At 39.6% G+C, this 26,916-nt stretch overlaps 1 protein-coding gene across 1 annotated transcript; it reads right to left on the reverse strand.

Moving 5' to 3' along the window:
* On the reverse strand, positions 1–26,916 carry FAM180A (family with sequence similarity 180 member A). Its single transcript, XM_084525699.1, has 3 exons — positions 26,636–26,916; positions 2,087–2,187; positions 1–1,233 (listed from the first exon to the last, which is right to left on the reverse strand). The coding sequence occupies exons 1-3, from the start codon at positions 26,709–26,711 to the stop codon at positions 892–894; spliced, it is 519 nt and encodes a 172-aa protein (XP_084381825.1). The 5' UTR covers positions 26,712–26,916; the 3' UTR covers positions 1–891.

The following is a 26,916-nucleotide window of genomic DNA, read 5'->3' on the forward strand; positions in this document are numbered from 1 at the left end:
TTCAGCACCAGGTATGTTTTAATCCACCTTCTTCCCTTGCCTCAGAGGGATTCTGAAGCACTGGTTTAGATGATATGTGTTCAAGTGATAGAATCAGGAAAATATTGTCATTGTTAAATTAAACAGGGTTTCGATTTGCCTTTGACTCCACTGAGGACAAATCCATGTTCCATTCAAAAACAAAGGAGCAGAAGCAAAGTCATGTGCAAACAGTGAAAGAGTCATTGCAGACTGTTTAGGAGGGCAGTTCTGAGGGGGGAGCAGGGAATATGTTCACAGGCATTGTTTGCTGCTGGTGTTCACAATGCTCTTTGTCTTCTACAAATGTTATTGTGATTAAAAATTAGCTCAGCCAAATGAAGTGAGTCAGACAGTGCTTATCTACAAGAATATTTGGAATTAATATATTTTCCATAATTTCTGGAGGCTGACAGTAATGAATCCTCTCCCTTTTACAGAGGACCTTTGTATCTCTTTTTAATATTCTTTTGCTGGGCAGCTGAAACATGAACTTGTTTTCCCAGCTAGGAAAACAGCATTTTCCAGCACATACACATAAGTATGTGAGCATAAGCATCATGTACTTATGTATTGTTTATAGGAAACATACAGATTAGATACGGGATTACCCATCTGGGACTCCCTTATTTTCCAGTCACAGAACATGCCTCTAAACCAGCACAAAAACAAATTTTGGGGACTGAAAATAACATTTTTTTCCCCATTTAATTTGTATCTATAAAGTGGATTCCACAAGAGGGAGCTAGAAAACAAATAATCTTTCATGAAGCAGGCTATTAAATTCTTTATAGAATAAAGTGGTGGACGTGCTACATGTGTCCCTTATCAACCAGAAAAGATGGCTGAGTTGTTGTTGTATCAAATCTCCCATTATGATGGCTCTTTGGTTTTATGGAACATCAAGTCGTGTTTCAGGGCTTTGTAAAGACTGACAAAGGATTCAACCCAAGTGTCCTTCTGGTGCCCATCGGACTGAGCAGCCCTGTAGGCTGTGTAGACCATGGTCAGCACTGTCCTTTCAAAGTCTTCTTTCTTGAGGATCCTCGGGTAGGACGACAGTCTGCTACTCAGCCTGCGGATCTCTGTGATGCTCTTGGGGATAATCTCATTGCAGATGGTGTCAAACTCAGCAGCCTTCCTCAGTGAAGCCAGTTCCTCATCTTTGATAGAGATCCTCTGACTCTTGTCGATGTCAAGCTCGGCTAAAAGAAACTGGTACAAAATCAGAACACAGAAAGCTATTTATCTTCTCCAAGAGACTCTACTCAAAGTAAAGACAAATTAACAACATATTCTGAGATCTTTGCTACATGTCAAATGGAGACAAATCTCTGAGAACACTGGCTGGCGGTGGCGCAGACGAGAAAGTCTCTGTGAGAATATTGGACTTCTCCATTTTCTACCTGGGAAAACTAGAGACAGGCTATGGGGAGAGAGGACGAGGAAAATCAGGTAGTCTCCTCTTGTCCAAAACAGTTAGAGGTTACTGCCAGTGCTATGTGAGGATTAGAGAGGAGGGGACTGCTATACAACTAGGAAAGCTCATTTACCCTGACAGGCACAACAGCTCTGGACTCTATTACATCTGCAATCTCCACTGCTGCAAAAGAGGGGACCTGAATAATTTTGAAGTGAAAAAGTCATGCCTGTGGGATTACTCTGCAGTGATTGATACTGGTTGTTTTAATAGCTTGGACAATTAGTTTGGGACTGAGACTCAGATCAAAGAATTAAAATACATCGTGCTTTTAATATATAACTGTTCTGAAAGAAAGTTACTTTCAGTGAAGACACTCACTCCATCTTTCACTTTGCCTGCAAGAGAGCTAGAACCCACATTTGAGGTACTGCAGGCAGCTGCTGCCTGCTTAAGTGCTGAAAGAGGTGCATTTGGTATCTATATGTCTTTTCCCTTCCTTCTGGTAAGCTACTATATAGTCAGCAATGGGTTTAAGGCTTGGATTAGTAAAGGTGACATGGAGACATATGATGGATAACCCCATTATGAAAAGTAACCCCAGTCTTGTTCAGAGATAGAGGAACCATCTGCTCCCATATACTGAACCTCATAAAGCAGGACCACGTCTTCCAAGGAGTTTTGCAGCACTGGATTAAGGAAGGCAGCTGAAGACCTCTTCAGTCGCTGAGCAGCTGGGTAAAGCATAGCTGGAAAATAATTAAGGAAAGTATGATTTCTCACTGCAAATAAAATGGGCCACATGGATTGTTTTGACTGCAATCAAAAAATCAAGTTAGAGGTTAACTGTCTGTCCTGTACCTGTAGAGAGTCCAACACAGACAGGTTTGTGATCCAGGCTTGGGACTCTGAGATGCAGCCACAGTATAAGGAATAGTAATAATAACTTCAACAACAATATATCCTGAAATGTGTGTTCTTCTCCTGCAATATGAAACCAATACTGAGCCTCTATACAGACTACGTTCTTCAGGCCATTCTCCTGCTGTCACATGTCTAAGACCCTACGTTTCTCCTGGTTTCAGCTGTCTAAAAGTTAATCTCTCTTTAGTTGACAGTGAGCACCTCCAGAGAGTAGATTACCTCATCTGTCCTGGCTATTTATGTCTTGAAGGAGTGACTCATCTTTTTGAAATTGCTATGTCTCTTCATTATGCCTGGTACCAGCTTGAACAAGACAGCTAAATTCAATGAGGTGAATCCCAATTTATTATGACCTTAATACTACACAGTCTTATAGATAGATACAGCCCAGTCTGCCACTGTTAGGCATTTATTCAATTGCAAAATTCAGTTGCAAAATGCACTATGGATATTCTCTTAGGAAAGTAAAACACATAGATTCCCTGAACCCAGCATCCCAGTTTGGTAAAACATTTACAGAATCAATGAACTGTACAGTCAGGAGCACAGAAAATGTCTGGTGCTGGAAGATGACCACCAAAAGGCTTTGAGTTACTAGTTAGGTATTATTGAAAGGTGTAAACTCCTTTTGGAGTTCAGGAGAAAAAAATATATATTTTGTTCAATGTTTTATATATATGATTTGGATGTTGATGTTTAGGTATGATAACCATAGTTTGGATTTGCTGGATTTCTTTTAATATCTGGGAACAGGAAGTTTTCTGTTTGTTTGTTTGTTTGTTTGTTTTATGTTTGTTTTTTGTTTGATTTAAAGATGTGCTGACATGACTATTGGTGAATTTTCTCATGAACTTCATTTCAAAATTTTAGCTGTTCAACACTAAGTAAACTTGGTAACTAATTTAGACAAGGAGGAAAAAAAAAAAAAGAAAGACATTATGATCACCCTCCTGCTCCATCCCCCCCAAAATAAAATATATTAAAAAACATACAAACAACAACAACAAAAAAACAGTTCTATAGTTACTAGTAACATTTAATGGGACACTCAACTTATTTTAAATTTCTGAGAAATTTCATTCCACCCTCTATCTACCATATTTTTTTCCATTAAATATTTGAACTAGCTCAATTTTGTCTTTTTTGCCAAAGTTCTTGTGATGGATTTTGCATGCTGCCTATAGAAAATCTAAATGTCATTTAAAGCTCTCTATGCTGTACATGCAAAAAAAATTCTGCAGTAACTCTAATTTTATGGAAAAATTGTCTGCTCCTCGACGATATAGTTCTTCAGAGAATTTTCTTGTTTGATTACCCAAGCAGATCAAAAATGTATAGTTTCTTTCAAACTCTGTAGCCAAAAATGTATTCCTGTTTCCTGAACTGTTTCCAACTGTTGACTTTGTTAAATTTTGACTTGTTAATGATGTTTAAGTTCTTATAATCCAATGAGAAAGAAACCAGACCTTATGAGAAAGAAACCAGACCTTAAGAGATTTAATTAATTAGGATCTGTGTTATCTGGCATATGGAAAATTATTTGGGATAATACCAGGTATAAAGTAATTCATGCTTGATCTAGGAAAAGGTATTTTGGACTTGAATTAATGGGGAAATACAGTATAGGTAAAATAGTTTGCTACTTTGCAAAAAAACATCCTGGATGTTACTACATCCAGGATGCAGTAACATTACATCCAGCTGGATGCTACTAACTGTAAATATATCCTACAGTGTCGGGTGTCATGAAATTTTGGTAAGACACGGTTCTTCATATAAGGCTCAGTGCTTAATATCATACCCATATAAGTTTGGATTAAAACTTCCTTAAGGAACTGAATGGTACCTGAACAATATGTGACTAAAAGCTTGAAAGTGAGAATGCACCAAGTAAAGGAACAGAAGTGCAGACAACTACTTGGTCTCTGCAGTAGTCTTTCCCCCACCATGACACCTTTACTACCTGAGCATCTTGTCTGGCCCAGTTGAGGAGGTGGTGAGTTTAGGACAGGTCAAAAGCTGTCTGCAAGATCTGCTTTGCAGGTATGTCTGCCTTCATGTCAGGAGTCAACTCAGATCTGCTCAATTTGCTCTGGTGTATTAACTGGAGGATTGTGGAAGGAATGATGTACGTGATCAAAAGGACAGGTGTCTCATAGGTCTGTTCTTCACCTGAAAGTCAATATGTCCTCTCTTGGTAACAACCTCCTCTCTAGCATCCTTCCTATCTGCTTCCTGATATTGGAAAGAGAACACAGCTTTCCTACAGCTCGGGTTTGACCTGGCCAAACTGGCTGACCACTGGCAAGTGGAACTATCCACAATTTCTACTGCTGCTCCATCACTGATGTTCATCATTCTTGCTCATAGCTTTACCAAGACATACTGGAGCTATTTCATCTTTCACTATTGGCAGCTGGAGAGTGCATTTGAGTGCTTGTGAAGGACTTGAAACTTCAGACGTTAATTGCTGAGTAATTAGAACTTTTATTACTGGGCAATTAAAATTCTAATTTCTAAGCAGCTGGTAAAAATCCAGTCCATAATGGTGACGATTCATTTTTATCTCTTTTATATGGCTTTTCAATGGAACCAGACCCAGAGTACAAAGTACCTATGCATATGCAGATGATTCACAGCTCAAATATTCCCTGAGCCTTGGAAAAGTTGTCTGTGTCATTTGGTTTTAGTGCTGTTATTCTTTCTGTCGTCACACTGTTTTCTCTTAGTTTTCAGATGAGGGCAGGTTCCTACACTGGAGCTTGGTGAGGACTCATCAGATCCAGCCCATCACCATTTGCCCAGAAAAAAAACTCACTTAAGGAGTCCTCAGGATATTGAATAACATACTATTGATTTAGTACTGACACACTTGCAGAATCACTAGTAACATCTTGAAAGGTAGATAGGTTCTCCTAACTTGCTGTTCCCAGGTTGACATATATTACTTTAGGAGATTCAAAGGGACAAGGGCCTGAGCTGTTATACCGTGAGAAACAGTTTTGTATGCGTATCAGAAGCATACCATCCTCTGTAGGGGCCAGACTAGCACTGACTCCCTGATCTCATTATCTTGTTCCCAAAACATATTAAACTTTGTTACAGTTCTTACAAACTTTACTCAGAAACTCTTTCTGAGCTCATTTGTATCTGTCATGGTGATCTGATTTTCCTGCTTCACATTTTATTCCAGTCCTTTACTTTCTCTTTCTTCCTGCATAGCATTTAGATCCTTCCACCATTACTGCTTCCACCATTCTCTCCATGAATTCATGAGTTCCTCAGAGACCATGCGAGCATTTAGAGCAAGTACTCTCTGACTTTTATCACACTAAATTAACATGTACATAAGTTTAGCAAAAAAAAAAAAAAAAAGCTGAGACTGATAAAGATTTGCAGCTAGTTTCTAGCTAGTTTCTAGCTATTTTCTAGCTGCAAATACTGGTGATTACAAATTCCACTTAAAACTTTTCTGCTGATTTTACTTCCTCCTCCATTTACTTCTAGATCTGATGTAAGTTAGCTGGGCAATACCAATAAATAAAAGAGTTGCCATCTCTTTACAGTTTTCTTTTTCAAAAGAAAATTACCACCTATTTACCATTTTCTTCCCCAGAAGAGTTACCATATCTTATCTATTTTCTCCCCTATGTCATAGGAAGATTCAGAACAGGGTGCATCATTTTATGGTGATGATTCAGACAACTCAATTCATTTTAGTGGCAGCAGTTGTAAATGTCTGAAAAGATCCCCTCAGTACTGCCAGAGAAGGCCCAAACTAAAACTATAAGGCAATGGATAAACTCCTGTTGATTTATAGCTTTTACTTTTGTTATAAATATGTTGAGAGATCTCCAACTGAGTTATGGGTGCTTCTGTGCACAGGGCTGAGTGGTCACATAATAAAAAGCTTATGATACATGGAGATAAGAAAAATCAGGTTTTGATTAATATTACTGTAAACATTTTCTATTACGTATCTGTGTACTAGCACTCATCCTCCTTTGCATCCCCTCTTCAGAGAGGTGTTAGAAGTGCTCCCAGATCTGCCTACCCACACTGCACAGAGAAACCTCAGGGCTGGAGGGAGATGAGAGCAGTGTGTTTGAACACGGTCACCTGCTCCCAGCCCACCTGCCTGACCCTGAGCAGCTTCACTCTGTGCCTTGGAGTGCACCACTGCTCATGCCTGAAGGTGGTGGGCAGCCAAAAAATCTAGTCCTGCAGGCAGTTGAAAGTGCCCCACAAAATGGAGTAGAGGAGTACCCATCTTCATCATTGCTCACAGCAGGAGTGCGGCCATGCTCATAGAACTGCTGACAGCTCCATTTCTCCTTAAGGACTACCCAGGTTTTTAAATAAGAGCTGCAGCAGCGTTCACCAACTCATTGGCCTGCTTCTAACTGTTTAGCTGTTTAAATGTAATGTCAAATCTGAAGCTGTCGATAGATTTATTTTAAAGATGCTTTCGTCTTTTTTAAGAACTGTGCAAGGATTTTCTGGAACTCAGTATCCACATGATAGATGTTTGTGATCTTCTCCCAGATTTTCCATGCAGTTTCACTGGTGACAGTATAGCTGTTTGGTTTTGCTCTCCAGTCCATGTTCCTGCTCATGACAATTTTTTTCCCCAATTCAAGCACTGTGATGTGCTTGCTCAACAAGTACAGAGCACAGCAGCAGAACTACTGAATTGTCTGTGCATCATCAATGACATTTTCCTCCCCTACAAAAAAAAAAAGTATCAAGCCAAGAGCATGAATCAGGCCCTGTGGGGGCCATCCTGGCAAAGCATGTCCCTGGGGTTCCTGGGACATTAACACAATTTAACTGGGATCATGACTCAGAAGGAATTATTTTGATTGACTTCAGGGTCATGGAAAAGGACTATCTAATTGCTTCATTTGGACCCTTTTCATGAAGGACAAGAGGAGCAGAGTAACAAGAGGGACTTGTGGCTTGACTTCCTGAAAGCAACATTTGCCTATTGACATATGTGAAGGCAGTGGCCCAAGTGGAGCTGTTCTACAAGCCAAATTCAAGTCTGCAGCTGCTAGTTTTGTCTTTCAGTCTTAGATTATTAGAGCCTGAGTCCAAAGAAGTAGTGAAAATCATTAATTTGGACATCACTAGATTTTTGAGACCAACTCCCTATTTCTGAGATTACAAGGAAAAGAGCAGTTGCACAGGCAGTAATGCACCAGAAAAAGAAGAGCCATCTTTGAAAGTCCTTTACATTTTTACCTGTAATTGTAGTGAAACCATATCTTTTCAGATCACCACAACCATCTTTTTACTACAAGATCACAACCACTGCTTAGTAGTGAGAAACTGGTACAAACTCTGTAGTACTTGATTCCTAACAGCAAAAGTTTCCCTTTCTTGCCAAATACATTTGAAATCAGGACTTCTAGATTGCAATGGGAGGAAAGGAATCCATCCCAAATTTTAAGGAGAACAATTTCTCTCTATTTCAATGCATTTTATTAGTAAACCAGAGAATAAAAGTTATGGTTATAAAAAGAGCTTTTCAGTGCTCTGAGTGCATGGAAACAAGTATGCTACCCACTACATGAAAGGAAATGAAAATGTAAAACTTGATAGGTTATTGTTCATGAAGGTTCAGTAAAGTATGTAAAATATTTTTTAAAATTAATAATTGGTTATTATTTTTGTTCTGTCCTATAACAAACCCAGAGAAGCAGAGCATGACACAGCATTTGAATCTTACTCCAAGGGTAGCCTAAAAATCACATGGTTAGAAAAGAAAATTTAACAAATCTGTAAACTTTCTCAGTCTTTTTTTCTTTTACATATATATATATATGTTAGCTTCTTCAAGAGTCAAAAAAAAAAAAAAAGGAGAGAGAGAAAATACCCTTTTAAGATTGCTTTGAATCAGCCTGGAGCATATGTTAATTCCATTGGGGAGCTAGAAATTTTCTTGGTATCATGACATTTTTTTTCTCACGTCCCTGGGATTTGCACTAAATGGATCTCTGTATACCCAGAGGATCTTGTCAAAAGAAGATATTTGTTGATAACCTGATAATAGATTTTCTATTTTCTTCTTTAATTAAGAAGAATTCAAGCATTTGCAAAAGCAAATGAGCTGAACACCTACCACAAGGTAGTTGTATATGCAGATGCAGCAGCCATTATAAAGCTATGTAATAATTATTAGTGATCTAGTTTTATTGAACTTGTTGTGGAGTCTGCTGGGCAGTTCTCAGGGGTGACTGTTGCTGTGGATCTTAGGGAAAATATCTGAAATTCTTGCAAGAGGGTTTTTTTAATGGTGTATGAGAAGTGTTGCTTTGACTTTGTTCTCTATGCTTTTCCTTGACTATACACTACAGAGAAGAAGACATGAGTCTCAAAGTCTGCATGCCCTTGAGGAAAGCTTTTTGCTTCATGTTTCACTTTGATTATCTCACTGATGGAGGTTTACAACCAGACCAGAAGAATATTTTGTACATAAAGAGCTTTAGTTTTAGTTAAGTTGCTCCATTGCTGGTGCAGGAATCCCTAGTTAACTGACTCAGGTTGATTGTGAAATTCCTGTCCTTACTTTTCTGCAGTCATACAAAGGCAATAAATATTTTGCTTTCTTGAGCAACTACCTACTTTGTGTCTGGGACAGACCTTGATTCCAGAAGCACTGTTTCCTCCAAAGTCAAATGGTGTTGGCTTATGGAAGTTGTGTGGTTGGCAGTGAAAATTTTGATGAGCAGGTTTATGTGCAGTAATCCCATTCTTCTTTACTTCTTGTTGTGTGCTTGCCTTGTCCCCTGTGGGTTCATCACCTGTAAGGTGTTTAAACTGTCCTGGGCCTGCATTCTCTGCTAAGAAAAGACCTGAGCTTTGACTGGCCAGCACTGCAGTGGAGCGTGCTCAGGCAACCTTTCTTAATACTTCCAGATACTTTGTCTTCATGCATAAAACTGCGGTGTTAGAAATGATTGAACACTTTGCTTTAGCACAGGAGAAATAAAATGAGTGGGAAGCTGAAGGAAGAATAAGAGGAACAGAAAGAAGGGAACCACACACACACACAAATATAATTAAAAATAGAAGGACTAGGGAAAATCATCACAGTGCTATAGGCCAGCTTCTGAAACCTGCATGTGGAATTACAGTTACTCACAAAAGTAGCTCCCATGACAACAAGTACTATGTAAAACTTGTGCATTCCAGCTTTAATACATTAAAATCTCCATTACAGGGACTTGAAATCCCAGTGCCCCTTATGAGAACACAGCAGAGAGATGAAGAAGACATTTTAATTACAAACCAAGATGAACTAACACGTTTTTAAAAGCAACTACCAAGAGAATTTTCCTCTCTGTACTTTCAGCTCCATATCATTGGTATCTTAGCTCCTAAGAATAAAATTAATAATGTCAATGATACGTCCTTTTATCTGACTGTTGACTAAAAGTGAGGATAGAGATTTGTTTCTTCTTTACTTATAAATGGAAGGTTAAAAAAAAAAAGCTCCATCTTGAAAGTCTGAGTTTTGTCAATAAGGATACAAGAAGCAAATCTTCCTACTAAAATCAGTAACAAGTAACACTGTGCTTAGAAAAAAAAATAGTAAAAAAAGAGAAAAAATCACCTTAGAATTATTAACAGATTGTATTTAATTACTTAGTTAGTGACCTAATCTTTTTTTTTTTTTCTTTTTTCCTTTTTTTCCCAAAGTTAAGATTTATTATTTTACCTCCTTTTAAAGAAACATATTTTCTAAATGGGCACCTTAGTTCCCTAAAGTTTGACCAATCCACTTTATATTTCTGCACTTCATAAATATTCTGAGATACATTGGAGTAGATTAGACTACATTAAATTAAGTTAATGTGTAACAGAGTTCCAATATTAAACAAGAATTGTAATAGCCTTTCTAGTTATTTAACATAAGTAAGAAAAAAAACTGTTTATAGAAATGGAGACTGCTAGAGAAGGAAACAGTCCACCTGAGCCTGTGATTGTGAAAGAAGGAAGAGATTTTAACTTTTATGATTTAAGTAGATGGTTTGAAAGATATGATTAACATCAACCAACTAAAATGGTCTCAGAATTTATTTCCTCACATGAAATTTTTATTATACAGCATTTTCACCAGTTCCTGGCCTGGAGCAATGTATGCTGTGTTATTTATTCTTCCCTTGGTCATAAAGAGGGTGTTCCCACCTATAATTATTTATGCTCATAAAAAACATGAAAACAGCCAAGAAAGCCTTTAACGTGCTGGAGTAAAGCTGCTGCAGTAGAAAATGAGAGAGGAAATAAACACACACTAACTAAAGGGAAGAAGAAGTGAAAAGTTGTGTCCTTCAGTTTACTGCCATAGTTCTAGGAACTGGGGATGGGCTATGGTAAGCACTACATGAGCAAAGGGCAACAGTAAAGAAGGGAGATTAACATTTAACAACAATTAACATTGTTGCACAGACCTAACACAGAAGCAATAAGCAATTTTAGAAACATGAAACTTCAGGCAGAGGTGGGAAATGAAACTGTGCTTTATATCTCCTTCCTCATTGCAGGGCCACCTTTCCTTCCCTATTTGTATCACATTGCTCACAGGAACTTCTGTTCAAGATCTCTTGTATGAGAGGAAAACATTAAGCAATCTTAATTAAATGCATTTGATTTTTTTTTTTTTTTTTTTTTTTTTTACAAGTGAAGGGATATAATGATGGTTAGGTCTACTTCCAGATCTCCCATGAAGGGAACGAGGGCGGGAAGATGTGCATCCAGGTTGGTGTTTAAGCACCAAGTAGTAAGAAGGGCCTTTTTAGTTTTTCTTTTTCTTTTTATTTCTTTTTCTTCTTCCTTTTTTTTTTTTCTTTCTGTTGTAATTTCTTTTTCAGTCAGGCTTCCTTGGTTTTGAGACAGGCAAAGGTGTCTGTGCAGCTAGGATTTTTCTGAGGCTGACCTCATCATGGCTGCAGCTGCAAGAAGCAGCCTTGTATGCCTTCCCCACAGTCACGTTCTCCTTCTTCTCCTCTGTGCCAACACCACGTCGTGTGGCCACATGGTGAGCCAAGAGCCAAGTCAGGGATCTGGCTGGTTGTGAATGAATGCTAACAGCAAACCCAAAAAAAAAAAAAAAAAAAAAAAAGATAGATTTTAGCTGCCTTGTTTCCCATCACAGCTGCTACATTAGCAATGCTCCTCCTTGTGAGCAACTCCCAGTGCAAGTGGTGGTCCAAGTGCTCTTAGGACATTTGGTGATGATTCCAGTTCTTGAATGATGTAAGGATGGATGGTATCCCTGGTTAGGAAAAGCAGAGGACATTCCTCATGGTTACACACCCTTGATCTAACCACCAAGCTCAGGGTCTCCTTTCTGAGGAAGGCCATCTCACACAGTGCAGTTACTCCTACTAGAGATAAAGATAGGCTGCAGGACCACTAGCCCACTAGCCACTGACCATTCCTTTCTCTTCTATGCTTACACTCTCCTGAACCTTTAACAGAGTAAATTCAACTGGCACAAAGAATATTTCAAATTTATTCTAGGCATGAATGCTGAGAAAAAAATTAAAACATCTGGTTTGAACTACAGACCTAGCAGAGAGCAGTATGGATTTTGTCATAATCGTGAATGACAGCTCAGATTCTTCAGTGGAAATATGTATTGCTGTTGTTGGCCAGTTCCAAAAAATGTCTATTCAGAGAACAGGAACAGTATCATGTACATTAGCTAGACAACCACTACTATATATATTTACAAGCTCTTTTCAAGGTTAGCCTGTCCTTTTAACTGAGAGAATGGCTGTCCCCTACCACAAGAGAATTTACTGCAAGAGAATTAGGAGATTTCTGTTTCCTGATGTTTTCCAGTTCAATCTGTCTGCCTTCTCTGCATTAATGAAACACAATGCACTGGATCTGTTGAAAAGGCCATTGTACAAAATTCTGTGCAGGTGTCCAAATTTAAAAATACATGGGCCTACTGACTTAAAATATATGACCATACGATCTGCAGATTAAGAAAAATAACGAGGGATTATTGCTGGCACTGATTATGTTGTCCTGTGGTGAATTATTGTGTGGGAACTGTCCCACTGAGATCATGGAACTGTTAGCTGAGGGGACCTTACAATAATTCACTTAAGCTATTTGTGAACACCTTCAACCAGCAAATAAATTCCAGAAGTTAACTTTGGATCTAGGAACAGTTATTAAACTGATAGCAAACTATCTATTATTTTAATTGTGCATGAGCTTCTCACCCACATATAGCACACGTGTGAAATGGCAAGTTACTCCTCAGACTCATTAAGTATCAAAGTCACAGCTTAAAACTGAGGACAAATAAATGTTAGATTGTTCATCATATCTTCTCCCTCAGAACAGAAAGAATCAGAATTTTCTTCCCCTTTCCTTCAATTCCTATCCAAGCTCAAGTAAATCAGTAAGAGGAAAATACATAAATCCCACTTCTCTGCTTCCTCTGCTCCAGGATTTCACTTTTTCTTCAAAACCAAGGAAGACCCAGCTGTTTTTACAGCTGCTCATTGAGATCCAAATGTCAGTGCACCTGCTACTGTTTTTCTTAATGACATGAATATGTGCTGGATAGAGAAAATCACAGAATCACAGAATTTCCTAGGTTGGAAGAGACCTCAAGGTCATCGAGTCCAACCTCCAACCTAGCGCTAACAGCCCTCCACTAAACCATATCCCTAAGCTCTACATCTAAGCGTCTTTTGAAGACTTCCAGGGATGGTGACTCCACCACTTCCCTGGGCAGCCTGTTCCAGTGCCTCACAACCCTTTCAGTGAAGAAGTTCTTCCTAACATCTAACCTAAAACTCCCCTGGCTCAACTTAAACCCATTCCCCCTCGTCCTGTCACCAGGCATGTGGGAGAACAGGCCAACCCCCACCTCGCTACAGCCTCCCTTGAGGTACCTAAAAAGAGCGATAAGGTCACCCCTGAGCCTCCTCTTCTCCAGGCTGAACAAGCCCAGCTCCCTCAGCCGCTCCTCGTAGGACTTGTTCTCCAGGCCCCTCACCAGCTTCATCGCCCTTCTCTGCACCCGCTCAAGCACCTCGATGTCCTTCTTGTAGCGAGGGGCCCAAAACTGAACACAGTACTCGAGGTGCGGCCTCACCAGAGCTGAGTACAGGGGGACGATCACCTCACAATGTACAAATCAACATTGCCCAATAAAGAAAAACCAGGGGGATATAATGTCATTTTTGTGAAGAAATAGATTATTTCTGGAAGTAATGTCTTTTCAAAGCAGTGTGTATTTTCTAGTAGTGAAGATAAAAAAAAAGACATCTGAGAATGTAACAAAGCTGAAGATGGATTCACGTTGTTTCAGAACTGGACTGGTACAGCTGTTTTGCCACCTGAGCAGAACATGGAGTGTGAAAAGCTGTGCTGTATCCCTGCTGAAGAAACAGAGGGGACCACATGTCTCTTCTGGAGTGGTAAGGGAGGGTTGCCATGAGAAGACATCTGTTCTGTCAAGTTCACACCTGTGTGAATGTCTGGGCCCTATTTTGTTATTTTCTACATCTAAGTGAAAATATTACTAAAATAATCGACAGAACTCAAATATAATTATCAACAGAATATAATTGTTGGATTTCATTGTGTGAAGATGTAGTGGTCTGCCAACAAAATTTCATCAATCTTTGTGATATTGTCAGAAACATAGTAACCTGAAGGATGAATGAAAAATGAATTATTTTTTATAGCTGCCTCTCCCACTCCACAAACACATATATGGGATTTCCATTTTACAAAGCTGTCCTTTGTCTACTGTTCCTTATTATTTCACACTCTCCTAAAATATGAATATTTCTAGACCTTTCAGGTTTCACAATCTGCAAAAATAAAGCTGAGACTGAGGTACAAATGGATTCTCTATTAAATACAGAAAGTCCTGCCAGAACCTTGAGTTCTGCAAACTGCTAAAGGCAGGACACTGTGGACGAGGTCCTCAGATGACCTGAGCTAGCACCACCAGCCCTGTGATGCTGCTCTGTGAACACCCAGGTCACAGAGAGCCCTGTGCTGTGAAAGGCGTATTTGGAATCAAATGGAAGAGAAGAAGGTTAGATTTGGGCTTCCAGAACTCTTACAGCCAACAAATACATTGTCTTCTGATGACAGGAACTGAAAGGAACCAAATGCTGACAGCTGCTGCTGAAATTAATGAAAGTTCATATCTCAGCATCTTTTGCTGCTCCCTCTCCTGTCACCTACAGATGTCATCAACCAATGGCTCCCAGGCAACAGCACCCTGCCAGTTTGTCCTGGGTATTAGAGTCAGAGCTTTTCTTCCTTTCCATACAGTCTGTTTTTTTTTGACCTGAACTTGTAAAATGGATTTTTGCTTCCAGGAAAATAGTCTAAGTAAATGTTTAAGGAAAAAATGCTAATGATCTCATGTTCTATACTTAGGAAGAATGAAATTGGAATAAAGGAGGAAGACTTGATTTCCCATGAAAATATCTAGCATATTGCTGACTGAAACCAGCTGGGAATTTATTCTTCATTTTAACTCCTCTGTGTGGGGGAACTGGAACAGAAGACATTTTTATGACTGTGGAAGAGCAATTTAGGTAAGTTGCTGTGATACATTGTAAATATCAACCTGCCTTTTCCTGGATTTGGTCTTTCTTCTCACTAAGTTGAACAATTTGAAGCTTTCATAATGAAATATGCTTGCTTAGAAAAGTTTCTGTCAGCATGTATACACTCATTTGCTTGTCATTGTAAGCTGCTAATGAAAAATCTTTAGGTCACTCTTCCATGGTCTTGTGTCTAGAGAAATGCTCTTCGTGAAAAACAGACTTCATTATGCATGACTTTTCTTCCTCAGTTTGGTAGTAATGATTATCACCAAGGAAGTTTAGAGAGATCATCTAGATCTGAGCATGTGATTGATATTCATCTTATGCCATCCTCATCTGACTTGCTTTTGTCATATTATGGGAATATTATTATTGGTCTACCTTATAGATAAGAGGCAATCACTGTCTGAGGTACTGGAGCACAAATGATAAAGTAATTATTTATAGTGGTAAATTGACATTTCGCATGGCTACAAAATGAGGTAGGGACAACTTGTCCCCATATTTGTTTCTAAATGGGAGACACAGTACTCTTTAAGTTCCATTTTGACCTCTAAGTGCTGCACAGACATTAATGATGAAGCAGAATGCAAACTAGCTGGCTGAGCTCCTAGGGCACACTGGATTAGCAGCTGCATTGGGTTACAGACAGCACGCCAGGCTGCTGTGAAAAAGACTCTCAGAAGGTGATTTATAACTTCATCTAAATAATGCTTGCTTTATTTTTTCAACAAAAACACCCACAAAGAAATGCACTGTAGTTTGAAAACAGATAAGTAAACTGAAATATGTTCAAGTAGCTGCTCCCAGCTGAAGGACCAGCACTCTTTTCCATTTCAGCAGGCAGGCAGTCAGGGCCTTGAAGTCCAGCCTTGGGTTCAGCAGCACTTACATGCAGAGGTGTCAGAGGAGACTCATTTGTTTCTTTGACAGTTGTCTTATTTGGCAGCATGAATTCAAGCAGGAGTGAACAAGCCAGCTGGAAATGATGCACACATCTCTTTGATCAAGTAAGTAGAAAGCAGGAATGAGTATAGAGTATTTAACACACATGGTGGGTTGGTTATTTTTACCTCACTGGCAAACGTGTGCAAGTAGAAATAGAGCTCTGCATTGATGGTGCTGTTTTGCTTGAGTCCCCATATGTTCCTCTAGGAACTATGTGGACATCTCATTCTGCTTTAGACTTCACCTCAGCTGGACAGTGCTGTCTGTGAGCAGCATGCACAGAGATTTCGGCTGACATAAGAGGATCTGTGCTGGATAGATGGTCTGTGGTACATGCAGTTAGTCATTCAGGATTTGAAGGGCATCCAGAACTTACCAGTAATCATCCAACAGCCTGTTCCCTAAGTACTATTTCTGGCAAAAAAAAAAAAAAAGGTCTTTCTAGGGAAATGAAATTTCTCATGGTATCCCTAACAGTTAGCTATATACTGGGCAGACTCTTGAAATACTTCTTCCTAATCTGGAGCCTACAACATTTCCTCACTGTGAACATGAGAAATACAACACCCTGAAAAGACAACCCCTGAGTCTGTGTGATGGGTGGCTTGTGACTGCCTTGTCTTTCTCAGCCCCACTGATAAATAACTGAATCTTCCTCTCAGCTCCGTGCATTCCTGGAGGATTCCCTCCATCCACTGTAGTCAGCATTGCTCAGGCCTCAGCCAAGCAGCTGCTGTCTTCGTGCATCTGGGTTTGATTTTGGGGAGAGACAGGGCATGGTGAGACAGGAACTTGGTGCAGAAAAGCAGGAGGGTTAGGCAATGATGGCAAGAACCCCAGACCTGAGATAGAAAGTAGGTTTGGGCTGTTCTTATTGTTTGACACTTCCCTTTGCGACTTGGGCCTAACTGGGCCTGATTGTATGAGATTCCTGTAATAGGGAACACAAGTGAGGAAAACTTGTTGGATATTTTTATGAGGACCCAACTGATCTTTGGGCTTACTAAGTACAAGCCGAGCTAAGTCTGCCCCTTTGAGCTCTGTTTAGTGAAAAATCCTGTGAAAGAAAGCAATAAAACAAGCTGTATATACGTTTTTATCATTAGACTTATCACCTTCCAAACTTTTCTGCCAAATTGGCATGGCAATCCAGAAAACCAGAAGTTGCTGTGACTATGACAAATGAATGGTTTCACTTAAAACATGCTGTACTATATTAGGATGTCTACAAGTAGCATTTAACTGGAAATGGAGTTTGTTCAGTGCCAAGTCATGAACAATAGCAGTAAACGAAAATGAAGCATGCGTTAAATGCCTTTTATTTTAGGAGGGGGTTTAAGTCACAAACAGTTCTCTCAGACATAGAATCTGCATTTAATAAATAAATTCAATAAAAAAAATACTTTGTGCCTCTTTAGAGCCAGGCACAAACAAAAACGTAATGTCATGGCTGTGAGCATTATGAAAACCAGGGAGGAAAATGAGGGCTTGCAGAACTTAACATTTCTCCAGGGACTGATAGGGGGGAAACAGGGACATATGCCACTGTGTCACTGCTGCTATGACTGATGTTAATGGGAGAAGATGATGGGTATTAGTGGGGAATGCTGTAGCCCTATAACCTTGTAAAAGAGCAACCTTCTTACAACTTCCATGGGGAAAAAAAAAAAAAAAAAAAAAAAGCCTGTTTCTTGGGAAGTGGGAAGAGTTCCTTTCATACCTACATAGTTTAAAAAGCTCAGAGAGAGGCAAAAAAAAGGGGATATGTGGGATATGTGGAGACCTTGGCACCTTTCTGATTCAGCAGCAGTAACTTTACCTTTTACACTGTGATCAGTGGTGAATTGCCCAGATTACGGAATCTCACCATCCTGGTGCAGTGGCAGGTCGGTGAGGACCACAAGAAAATGGGAGTCCTGCTTATGTGAGAAAAGGCAGATATATGCAGCCATCCCATGAGCCTGAGAAGTAGACAGATGAGATGAAGACCAGCTGTGACAGATGGACATCTGCTGAAGAGCAGGTTCAAATGAGGATGCATACCACACTGACAAGGGGGTGAATGCTACCCTATTCTTAAGCAAATGTGTGCTTTATTTTTTCCTATCTACATTTATCACATTTTCTCTCTCTGTCTACCTTTCCTCTCTTTTCCTATTTTCCTCTCATTCATGCCAATTCCTCCAATTTGCTACCTTTGCCTTCAACTTTTTATCTCTTCTTTCTTAGTACTTCTGCCTTATCCTTTTGCCTCTCTTGTTTCCCTCTCAGTGACTCAAAAAAGTCCTGTCAGCTTAGAAAGTCTGTACTTTTTCCAAAACAGACAAAAGATCAGAAGCGTCATCTCCATTTGGGGCATGCCACCACCTGCCAAATAGATGGAAATGATGAAATCCTCATGCTTTGGATCTCAGCAGATATCCACAACTAGCCCAGGGCAGTTTACTCTCTTCACAACTAGGCAAAATCTAACCTAAATGTTCTGCTCCCCCACTGCCATTCCAGGGAAGGGTGTGAGGGGATCACACAGAAGACCTTGTGCATTTGGGTCTCCATCAAGTGCTTGCAGGACAGCATTGCCCTTCTGCCACCCCATTTCCTCCCAAATAACCTCTGAGCTTTGAAGAGCTTATTTTTCTCTTTCTCAGAAATTCTTTTTCAGCTACCCACCTGGCTCCTTCTGAGCAGAGAGAGACTCCTGGAGTTTGGAGCCCAGCTCCTGGCTGGTGACCTGTTTCCCTGTGGCCAGGGAGGAATTTCCAGAGGATGAGCGGTATGCGTGCCGATCTCAGAGGAACTGGGGAGCTGCGAAACTGAGCCAACAAGCTGAGCCAGGAAAGGCCCCACATACGCTTTCACCAGAGGAAAGGAATGTTAGTGGAAACTGGGAATATTGGAGCTTATTTAACTCTGCTGTCTTCTTCCTTGCACTCTTAGCCTCAAGTCCAGTACGGAGCCCTGCTTGCCACAAAAACAGCAGCAGCAAGGCAAGAAAAGCCAGCTTATGGTTGCAGTCTGCAGCACCTCAGGGTGGGGGGGATGAAGAGAGTTACTGGTGAAAGATAAAACATTGAATAAGCAAGGGAGCCCCATGACTTGGGATGCAGACTCAAGCTGGCATAATGTCTCCCAATGAGTACATATACTGTGGCAGGTATACCACATATAGACACTGTGTGTCTTCCCAGAAGTGTTACTTGTAGTTCATCCTGTTTGATTTTTTTTTTCTTCCTTTTTTTTTTGTGATACTTTGATACATTTCCTTCTCTGCTTTCCACCATCAGCCATCCACATATCTGACCTGCATCAGCTTCACCCTCAGTAGTGTCACTTTGCTGAAAAACACTTTAACCAACAAATAACATTTCAAGGCTGGAAGTTTTCAACACTCAGGGTCACTATAGGAAACTAAGTTAGTGAGAACTGAGGTTGTGGCCTCCCTCAAGACAGTGGCGAAACTCTTACTGACCTGAGTGCTGCTGGTTTGCACATTTTGGTGCTATTAAGGTTAAAGCAAGGAACAGACACCTTTTTCCACATCAGACCAAGACACCAAGACACATGGCTCCCTGTTTTGCTAAAAACTCAGGGTCCATGTATCCTGCTAGGTTCTCTGCATTTTAGATGCTCCCTTCAATGGGGTGCAGAGGGAGAGTGCATGGTTTTGCAGATCCCAGTTTTAGTCTCCAGGACTGCAGCCCAACGTATGGGTCCTGTCCTGCCTTGAACCTGAGCACTGACATTGCATGCAGAATTAATTACTCCACTGTTCCATGTTTTACCTCAGTGATTTACATCTTGCCTGTCACAATCCAAGTAATCAGAGCCTTTGCACACTGATGATATTCATTAAGACCTGCTGACTTGCACTTCAATGACACTGTACTGTTCAGTGCTTCTGACAGGATTTCATTCTGCCCAAGAAGTCATTACCTTCCTGCTGAATCTGGCATGATTTACCCAAGGAAACAAGAAAAACACTTTATGCTTCAGAAACATGAAGAAAAAAAAATCATCACTAACCAATATACAGGACTACACACATGCAGTCATCCTGAAGAAACCCAGAGCAAATGATTAAATTACCCTGTGCCTCACAAAGAAAAAGGATGTTAACACTTACTCTCTTTAATTACACTGAAAGTTCTTTGGAGAAGAGACATTTTTACCCTATGTTTGTTTGCAGGATGTCAGGTATTAGTGGTGTCTCTGGCCAGAGCAGTTGAGTAACAGATAATCAGGATAGGACTCACAGAGTGCTCTACAGTCTTTGCAAGTGTAGATGAGTTATTTCATTCATAACAGAGCTGCTTCGCCTGTGGAGGAGAACATTGGCTTAATAGCGTGCATTTGGAACAGTGTTTGGGTTGGTAAAAGTAAGATGAAGAGAGCTATTTCAGTCTGAAAGTATAAGGAGGGATTTGGATGGCAAGAGGTGCTTCTGAGCTGTCCTTTGGCTGGGAGATAAGGAGTCTGTATACTGATGAAGATCCCATGGCAGTTCTACATCTGGGACCTATGCGAATACATATGGGGCATGCAGAAATCCTAAAAAAAATAATAAAAAAATAAAAGTAACGGCATGTGTTTTACTGGCTCACTAGTCCTCAGTATTGGGATGAACATGGGATCACTAAGAAGATGCGACTGGGTCACTTTCATCTTCTACTTCTCACTTAGTATAGCAAATACTGAAGAGAAAACTGCTTTATTTCATAACTCTTTCCAATGTTCTAATATTTTTTACCCAGATTTCATTAAAATTATTGAGATATTTTCCTTTTTAACTTTTGATTCTGTCAACCAATTTATGACAATATGGGCTGTAAGATTTAGCCATTTTTTGTCTGCTTCCTGTGGTGATAAGAGTCTCAGAATCACTTAGATCCTTCCCTGTTAACAGCTTGACTGATTTTAAAGAGTACAAAATCCACCTGTGATCTTACTAAAATGTAAAAACTATAATATATCCTTCCTCTGATCTCATCACAGTTTAGCACCATTACCCTAGAAGAGATCATAAACTTTGATTTTTTTAAGTATCCCTTGTATGTCTTTCAGCGTTAGGTATCCACAGTGAATCCTGATTCATGGATCATACTCCATACAGCTTAAATTAATAAAGACTGCCTCTAAAGGAGAATTTGGGGAATCAGGACATGCTAGAAAGGATTTTGATTACAGTTGCAGCCCTACCCTATTGGATATTTATCCTACTCAGGTTAAATTCATTCAGGGGCTATTGTAGCCTAGCTATATTTTGCAACACTGAGCAGCTTTTACAGGTACAAAGAATTAATCTCTTTTCAGCCTCTTCAGTCTACTCCCTGCTGTTTCGTGCAATAGCTCCTTGTTTTACAGTTTCAGATTCCCACTGTGGCTGATGTCCAAGGGATCTGCTAAGTGGAACAGGAGGACCATATCTGTGCTGCACAGCAAAGTGTAGGGCAGACATGTCAGAGCCAGACGCAGTACGGCCATATCATTGTGGCAGCAGGTCCAAGCAAGTGACCCTTGCTGAAAGGCATAGCTTATTCCCTTGGGGACATGCCACGATGTGACTGTCACCCTGCTCAGACTCCAGATAGGGACCTTTCATTGCCTTGTGCTGTGCCGCCTCCACCCTGGGTCTGTGATCTCTGCTCTGCACACCACTGGCCATGCAGATGTCCTAGTTGCCTTCTTCATTCGTTCATTCGTTAATTCTCTCTCTCCTCTCTCTCTCTTTTTTTTTTTTTTTTTTTTTTTTTTTTTTTTTTTTCTGCTTCAAAACACATTTTTGTCTTTGTCTACTTCTAATTTCTTCAACAGCAGGAAACATTCTTTAAATGCCTCCTTTCTACTTATTACAGTCTGGGATTTTTTCTTTAAAGATCTATTATTTAGGCCTATGACATACACTTACACTCATCTGTTCTACAAGTCGTTACAACAGAACTGAGGAAATAAAAGCTTAGTTATAAAAGCTGTCTTCTTCAGGTTATTCATCTTCAAAGCTAATAATTCTTCTGAATTTCAATCCCTTTCACACAGTGCCTACTTCTCTTTACAAGTACAGCTGTGATAATTAGTGTGGTAGTGATTTACATCAGGCAAATGAACCCCCAAACCAGGACACTCCAGCCCATAAATGTGTGTTCACAGGAATTGGTACAGACTGCTGAAATAGGCTCAAGGTACGTGGGAAGAAAATCCACAGCAGATTGATCAAGCGGATCAAGATCAGTGGAATGGGTCCTACAAGCAGGGAAGCTGGGGCAGCTGAAGCAAGTTTCCAAGTGACCATGTAGGAGCCAGAGAAAAGGTATTTTTGTCTCCATAAGAAGGAACATACTTTACACAGCCAGGCATGGGTAATGTGTGTTTTATGTGCAATATATATTATATATATAGATAACAGTAACTTTATGAAAATCAAGGGAAGTTAAATAGATGTTGCACTTTAAAAAGATCTTGTACCCAGTCAAGCTAGTGCAATTTGCCTTTGCTCTTGGGCCAGACATTTGGAGACCTCAACATCTCCTAAAGAAGCCAAAATCATAAGTTGGTATCCTTGAGGTCTGCTAGGTGAATATGTATGTTTGAACATTTGTGTCATAATTACATTCTGTGTTCAAGCCACATTCCCTTTGCTCACACCATCCAAGCCAATGTGTTGAACAAAAGTTGTTGAACAAAGTGTTGAACAAGCAGTACTATCAATGGTGGAATCCCAGACATTGCCTGAGAAGAGAGTACCTGGCCATAACAGTGCAAATAAGCGATGAGGTGGAAGAGAAGAAAATAAGTTGAAAGGTGTGGAGATGCTGTGTATACTCTAATTCCAAGGCTTTCATCTTTTTTTTTCCACATGGTGAAATCACCAGCAACCTGATATGCAGGAAATGTTCACATAGGATAGAAAATTCTAAACTCTGCTTCCTTACAAAATGACTGGCTGGGTTTCTAGCAGCAGCCAGTCTCTCCTTCTCTTCTGCATAGTCCCCCCCTCTCTTGGCACTGGAGAGCTACCAGCCTGCTGCAGCTATGCCCAGCAGCAGAAGCAGCCTGCAAGAGTTGTTCGTGTAGCAGCTGCTCCTTCAAACTCCCAAATTCAGTTGCCACAACATTAGAGAAAATGCTAAAGGTTTGCACTGTTGGGAAATCAAGGAGGACAGGCCTTCTGTTCTTCCAAGTAATTGTTTCTTCAGAGAGCCTCTAAGAAGAACAAAGTATTCACCTGGTGTTATGGAACAACCTTTTGACTTTGACTGAGCACTAGAGGTACAATATAAAGTGGATCAGATAAATCTGGACATGACTATAATAATGCTGAAGGTTTGGAAGGCACAGCATAACCATTCCCAAAAGCATGGAACCTCATAAGTATTAATATAGCTAATATATCCATTCTTCACTAAGGTTTTCTGTGTCTTTCAATTTTCTGTCTTCCAGTATCTCCTTCTCCAGCCCCCACTTACTATTGCAAATCTCTCCCGCTGTCCAAGAAGCCACAACCACAAGGAATCACACTGTCTTCACTCCCCAAGCAACCACATAACAGGCATGCTACTGTTTGTGTGCTGTTTATTTGTATTATGAAGCCCTTAAGGCAAATATTGCCAGCTGAGATGAAATGTATAACAAGACTTGCCTTAGAGTTTTCCTCTCAGGGAATAAGCAATTGTTGTAATGCAGATATGAAGCTTACTTTGGCTCTTCAACATATTGATACTCATCAGAGCAGTGTGAAGAAAGCAACTGGGTGGCAAGCAGTGACATTGGCTCAGGTTACCACAGCTGTATGTGCCTTTTTTGTTTGTTTGTTAGTTTTTATTTATTTATTGTCAAAGGGCAGGGTTTGTTGCTTGATCTCTATAACAAACACATCTTTTAAGGACTGCAATTATTATTTGGACCTTTCAGAAATTAATAATCACCTTTTCCATTCCATAGGGAAAGCAACTCATTAGAGACCTAACATTATATTTTTTCCCTAGACATGCACTTTACAAAATTCAAGAGACTAATATCATATGGATAAGTCTACAGAAGGCTCAGAAGGCTTGAGCAAATCTGTGATGATGAAACAAATCGTTTTGTGCTCACTTAGTATCCCTACTTTAATATTCTAAACATGTCTATCTTAGTGACTAAAGTATGCCTGTAACTTCTGTACCAATGTCCACAGCTGGATCTCAGCAGGCTGAGGACTGTGTGTCATTTTTAATGCAAATGAATGAGGGAGTAAAAAAGAAAGTACAACAACAAAAAAAAATAAGCAAGCAAACATAAAAAAAAGCAAACAAAAACACACAAAACAAACAAACAAACAAAAAAAACCTCTAAGATTTGTGTAGATTTTTTTTTTTCTTTGCATTTATTGATGTTTATAAAAGCACAGGGACGTGGCAGATTGGTGTTCCGACTCAGCACTAAGCACAAGCACATTCATCTTTCCTCACATGACTTTGTTCTTAAGCAAAGACTAAATACTTTGTTACAGGGCTTAGGTATCCAAAGTGCCCCAATGCTGCCAGTGAAAAAAATAAAATAATTAAAAGCTAGACTTTGCTTTATCCATTTTTCACTGATCATTTCTATTGGGAAAACAAACAAACAAACAAAAAATGCCGGTAATAAAAGCAGGATTACTTGTCCAACTGTTTTGTAAACAGACTGGACTACTAGTCAATATGGAGCTGATATGCATATTTGTATTTCTTTTCCATCACACCAGATGCTGGTTTGTCTTTTCTTTTCTATTGCAAAACACAGATAGAGAGTTGGACAAGACTTAAATAACTGAGATTTAATCCGGACAAAAGTCAGTTGTCATTTGTGGAGGGAGGGAAGAGTAATGAGTGTGCAAAAGGGTGTGTCATGCCTCGGTACTCAGTCAAATTTCCTCTGAGGTTTCTGAGCAATTCATAACTTAGGATGGTGCTTTGCTCCCTCCCCCCCACACACACCTCCTCTAGATACTGCAGAATAGGATGGGACTGGTTAGGCTGACACACAGACATTTTAAGGGAGTGAAGGTACTCTGAAACAGCTATTGCTGAAGGAGTCATGCCCTTAAGACTGCATCTGCACAGTCCCATCAGCTGTGGAGAAGTCTGGTTTCTTCCTGAGAAGGTGTCTGTATATAATATCTGTGATCACTAAACTCCTTATCACAACAGTGAATGAATCTCCTTTTCACTCTGAAATCTCAAAAAACAAGCTGTAGAGATTCCAGCTTGAAAATAATCTGCTTTCACAAAAGGAAGAACAGAGTTCTGATGTTTTCCTTTAAATGTCCATGGTGATTAAAACTGGATTTTAATAATTGCATGGGTTTCTTTTAAGGTTGTCTTGTTGGTTTTTTTTTTTTTTTTTTTTTTTTTTTTTTTTTTTAATTGAAGTAAGTGGGTTAGCAAACAATGAACATCCTTAAAATGCGTGGTGACTATTTCATGGAAATGGACCTTCCTCCTCCTCCCCCCACCTTTTTTCCCCCCCCCTTCATAAATAGGGTGTCCTCATTCTTCCAAAAGGTAGGATATAATAACATATATAAATATGTTATTTATATATATAGATACGTTTCAGATATGCAAATCTACTTTTAATTTCATGACCTTTTTATGTGTCATCACTGGAAAGACAAACACTTATCTGGAAAACTAAGGTTTTCATGAAGGTGCCATTACCTCTATTATACAGTCACAAGAAAGTGAGTTATGTGAAGGTACAATAACTCATCCAGCATCATTCAAGAGGCTGATGTAAAAGCCAAGGAAAGAACCCGACACTGTGAGTCTCACTGTGAGTCCTGACAGCAAGACCCTGCTGACTCTAAGGAACAATTAAATATCGATACAGACTTAGCAGAGTTGCATATCTCTTCATTACTTCATTCAGACTTTGCCTCACATAAGAAAATTAATATGAAATCCAAAGAGCAGATTAGAAAGAAATTATAATGAGAAAGAAATAGAAGATTGGGGCTGGAGGGTAGGAAAGGACACCTGAGTGCTTGATTTAACAGACTCCAGTTCCTTTGGAAATCTGTAGATGTCAGTATCAAAAGCAAAAAAAAAAATCCTTTTTGGAAGGGAAAGACCATCCTTAATAGCTCTTAAGCAAGCATCTCATATGCAATCTAATAGTCCCAAACTGTTTTATAAGTTACTCTCACGCACTTGAATACAAATATATCATGACTATGTATTGTCATATTGGCCATCAAAGCCTGATAACACCCTAGGTATCTGTTTATATGTTGTGTATGCTAGTCTATCAGCACAGTGTCACAGGCAGTTCTAGGCATCCTGCAAAAGCTGTGCATTACTGTGTTTCCTGTTACCAGATATCTGCCTGGTAGAGCAGAAAATCATGCCACCTGTGGCTGCAAAGGTTTTTCCTTTAAAGTTTCATGACATGTATTTTCTGTTAATTCAAGAGAAAAAGGAGAAGGAGAAAGAAGAAAGTAAGAAAATAAATAATTTTTGTTCTTGGGATATTTCTTGAATATTTTTATTATACCAGAATATATAAATAATTTTACCTTTATGCACTTATGCATGTGTATTTTTCTATTTGTCTATGTAGCTATTTAACTGACCCATTTAAAGAAGAAATGAAATTCCAGATCTGGGAGGGTCAAATTACACATATATAAAATGGAAGATTATTACAGACCAAATCTACAAACTCAAAGATTTCTCTTAAATGTTTTTTCATGCTTAAATCTTACCTCTGCTCCATTTGTATGTCACAGTGGCATGAGCACTGTAATAGAATAGCAGCAGCAACAAAGTCTTCCAAAGCATCCTTTTCTTTAAAATAAGTATGTCTAGCTATATATTAGCTTCTTTGTTTTCTACCTCCCTTCTTTTCAGGAATAAATAAATGGCTTTTCCTCTCCCCCTCCCCCTTTGAAGGAGAACCTGTCTGATCTTCCGAGTGCAGCTGAAGTCAGTGTGCAGCTCCTCTCCCAAACCAAGTCTCCTCGGGATCAGGAAACTTACTTTCACA

This window comes from Aythya ferina (genome assembly GCF_964211825.1).
Source record: "Aythya ferina genome assembly, chromosome: 1".
NCBI lineage: Eukaryota > Metazoa > Chordata > Aves > Anseriformes > Anatidae > Aythya > Aythya ferina.

Bases quoted from the DNA above. Each gene is read 5' to 3' on its own strand.
- FAM180A (XM_084525699.1), bottom strand. From the start codon at position 26,711: ATGCTTTGGAAGACTTTGTTGCTGCTGCTATTCTATTACAGTGCTCAT. The intron at 2,188-26,635 runs GTAAGATTTAAG...ATTATTTTCCAG, and splicing joins GACATACAAATGGAGCAGAG to CTATGCTTTACCCAGCTGCT. The intron at 1,234-2,086 runs GTTCAGTATATG...ATTTTGTACCAG, and splicing joins ACGTGGTCCTGCTTTATGAG to TTTCTTTTAGCCGAGCTTGA.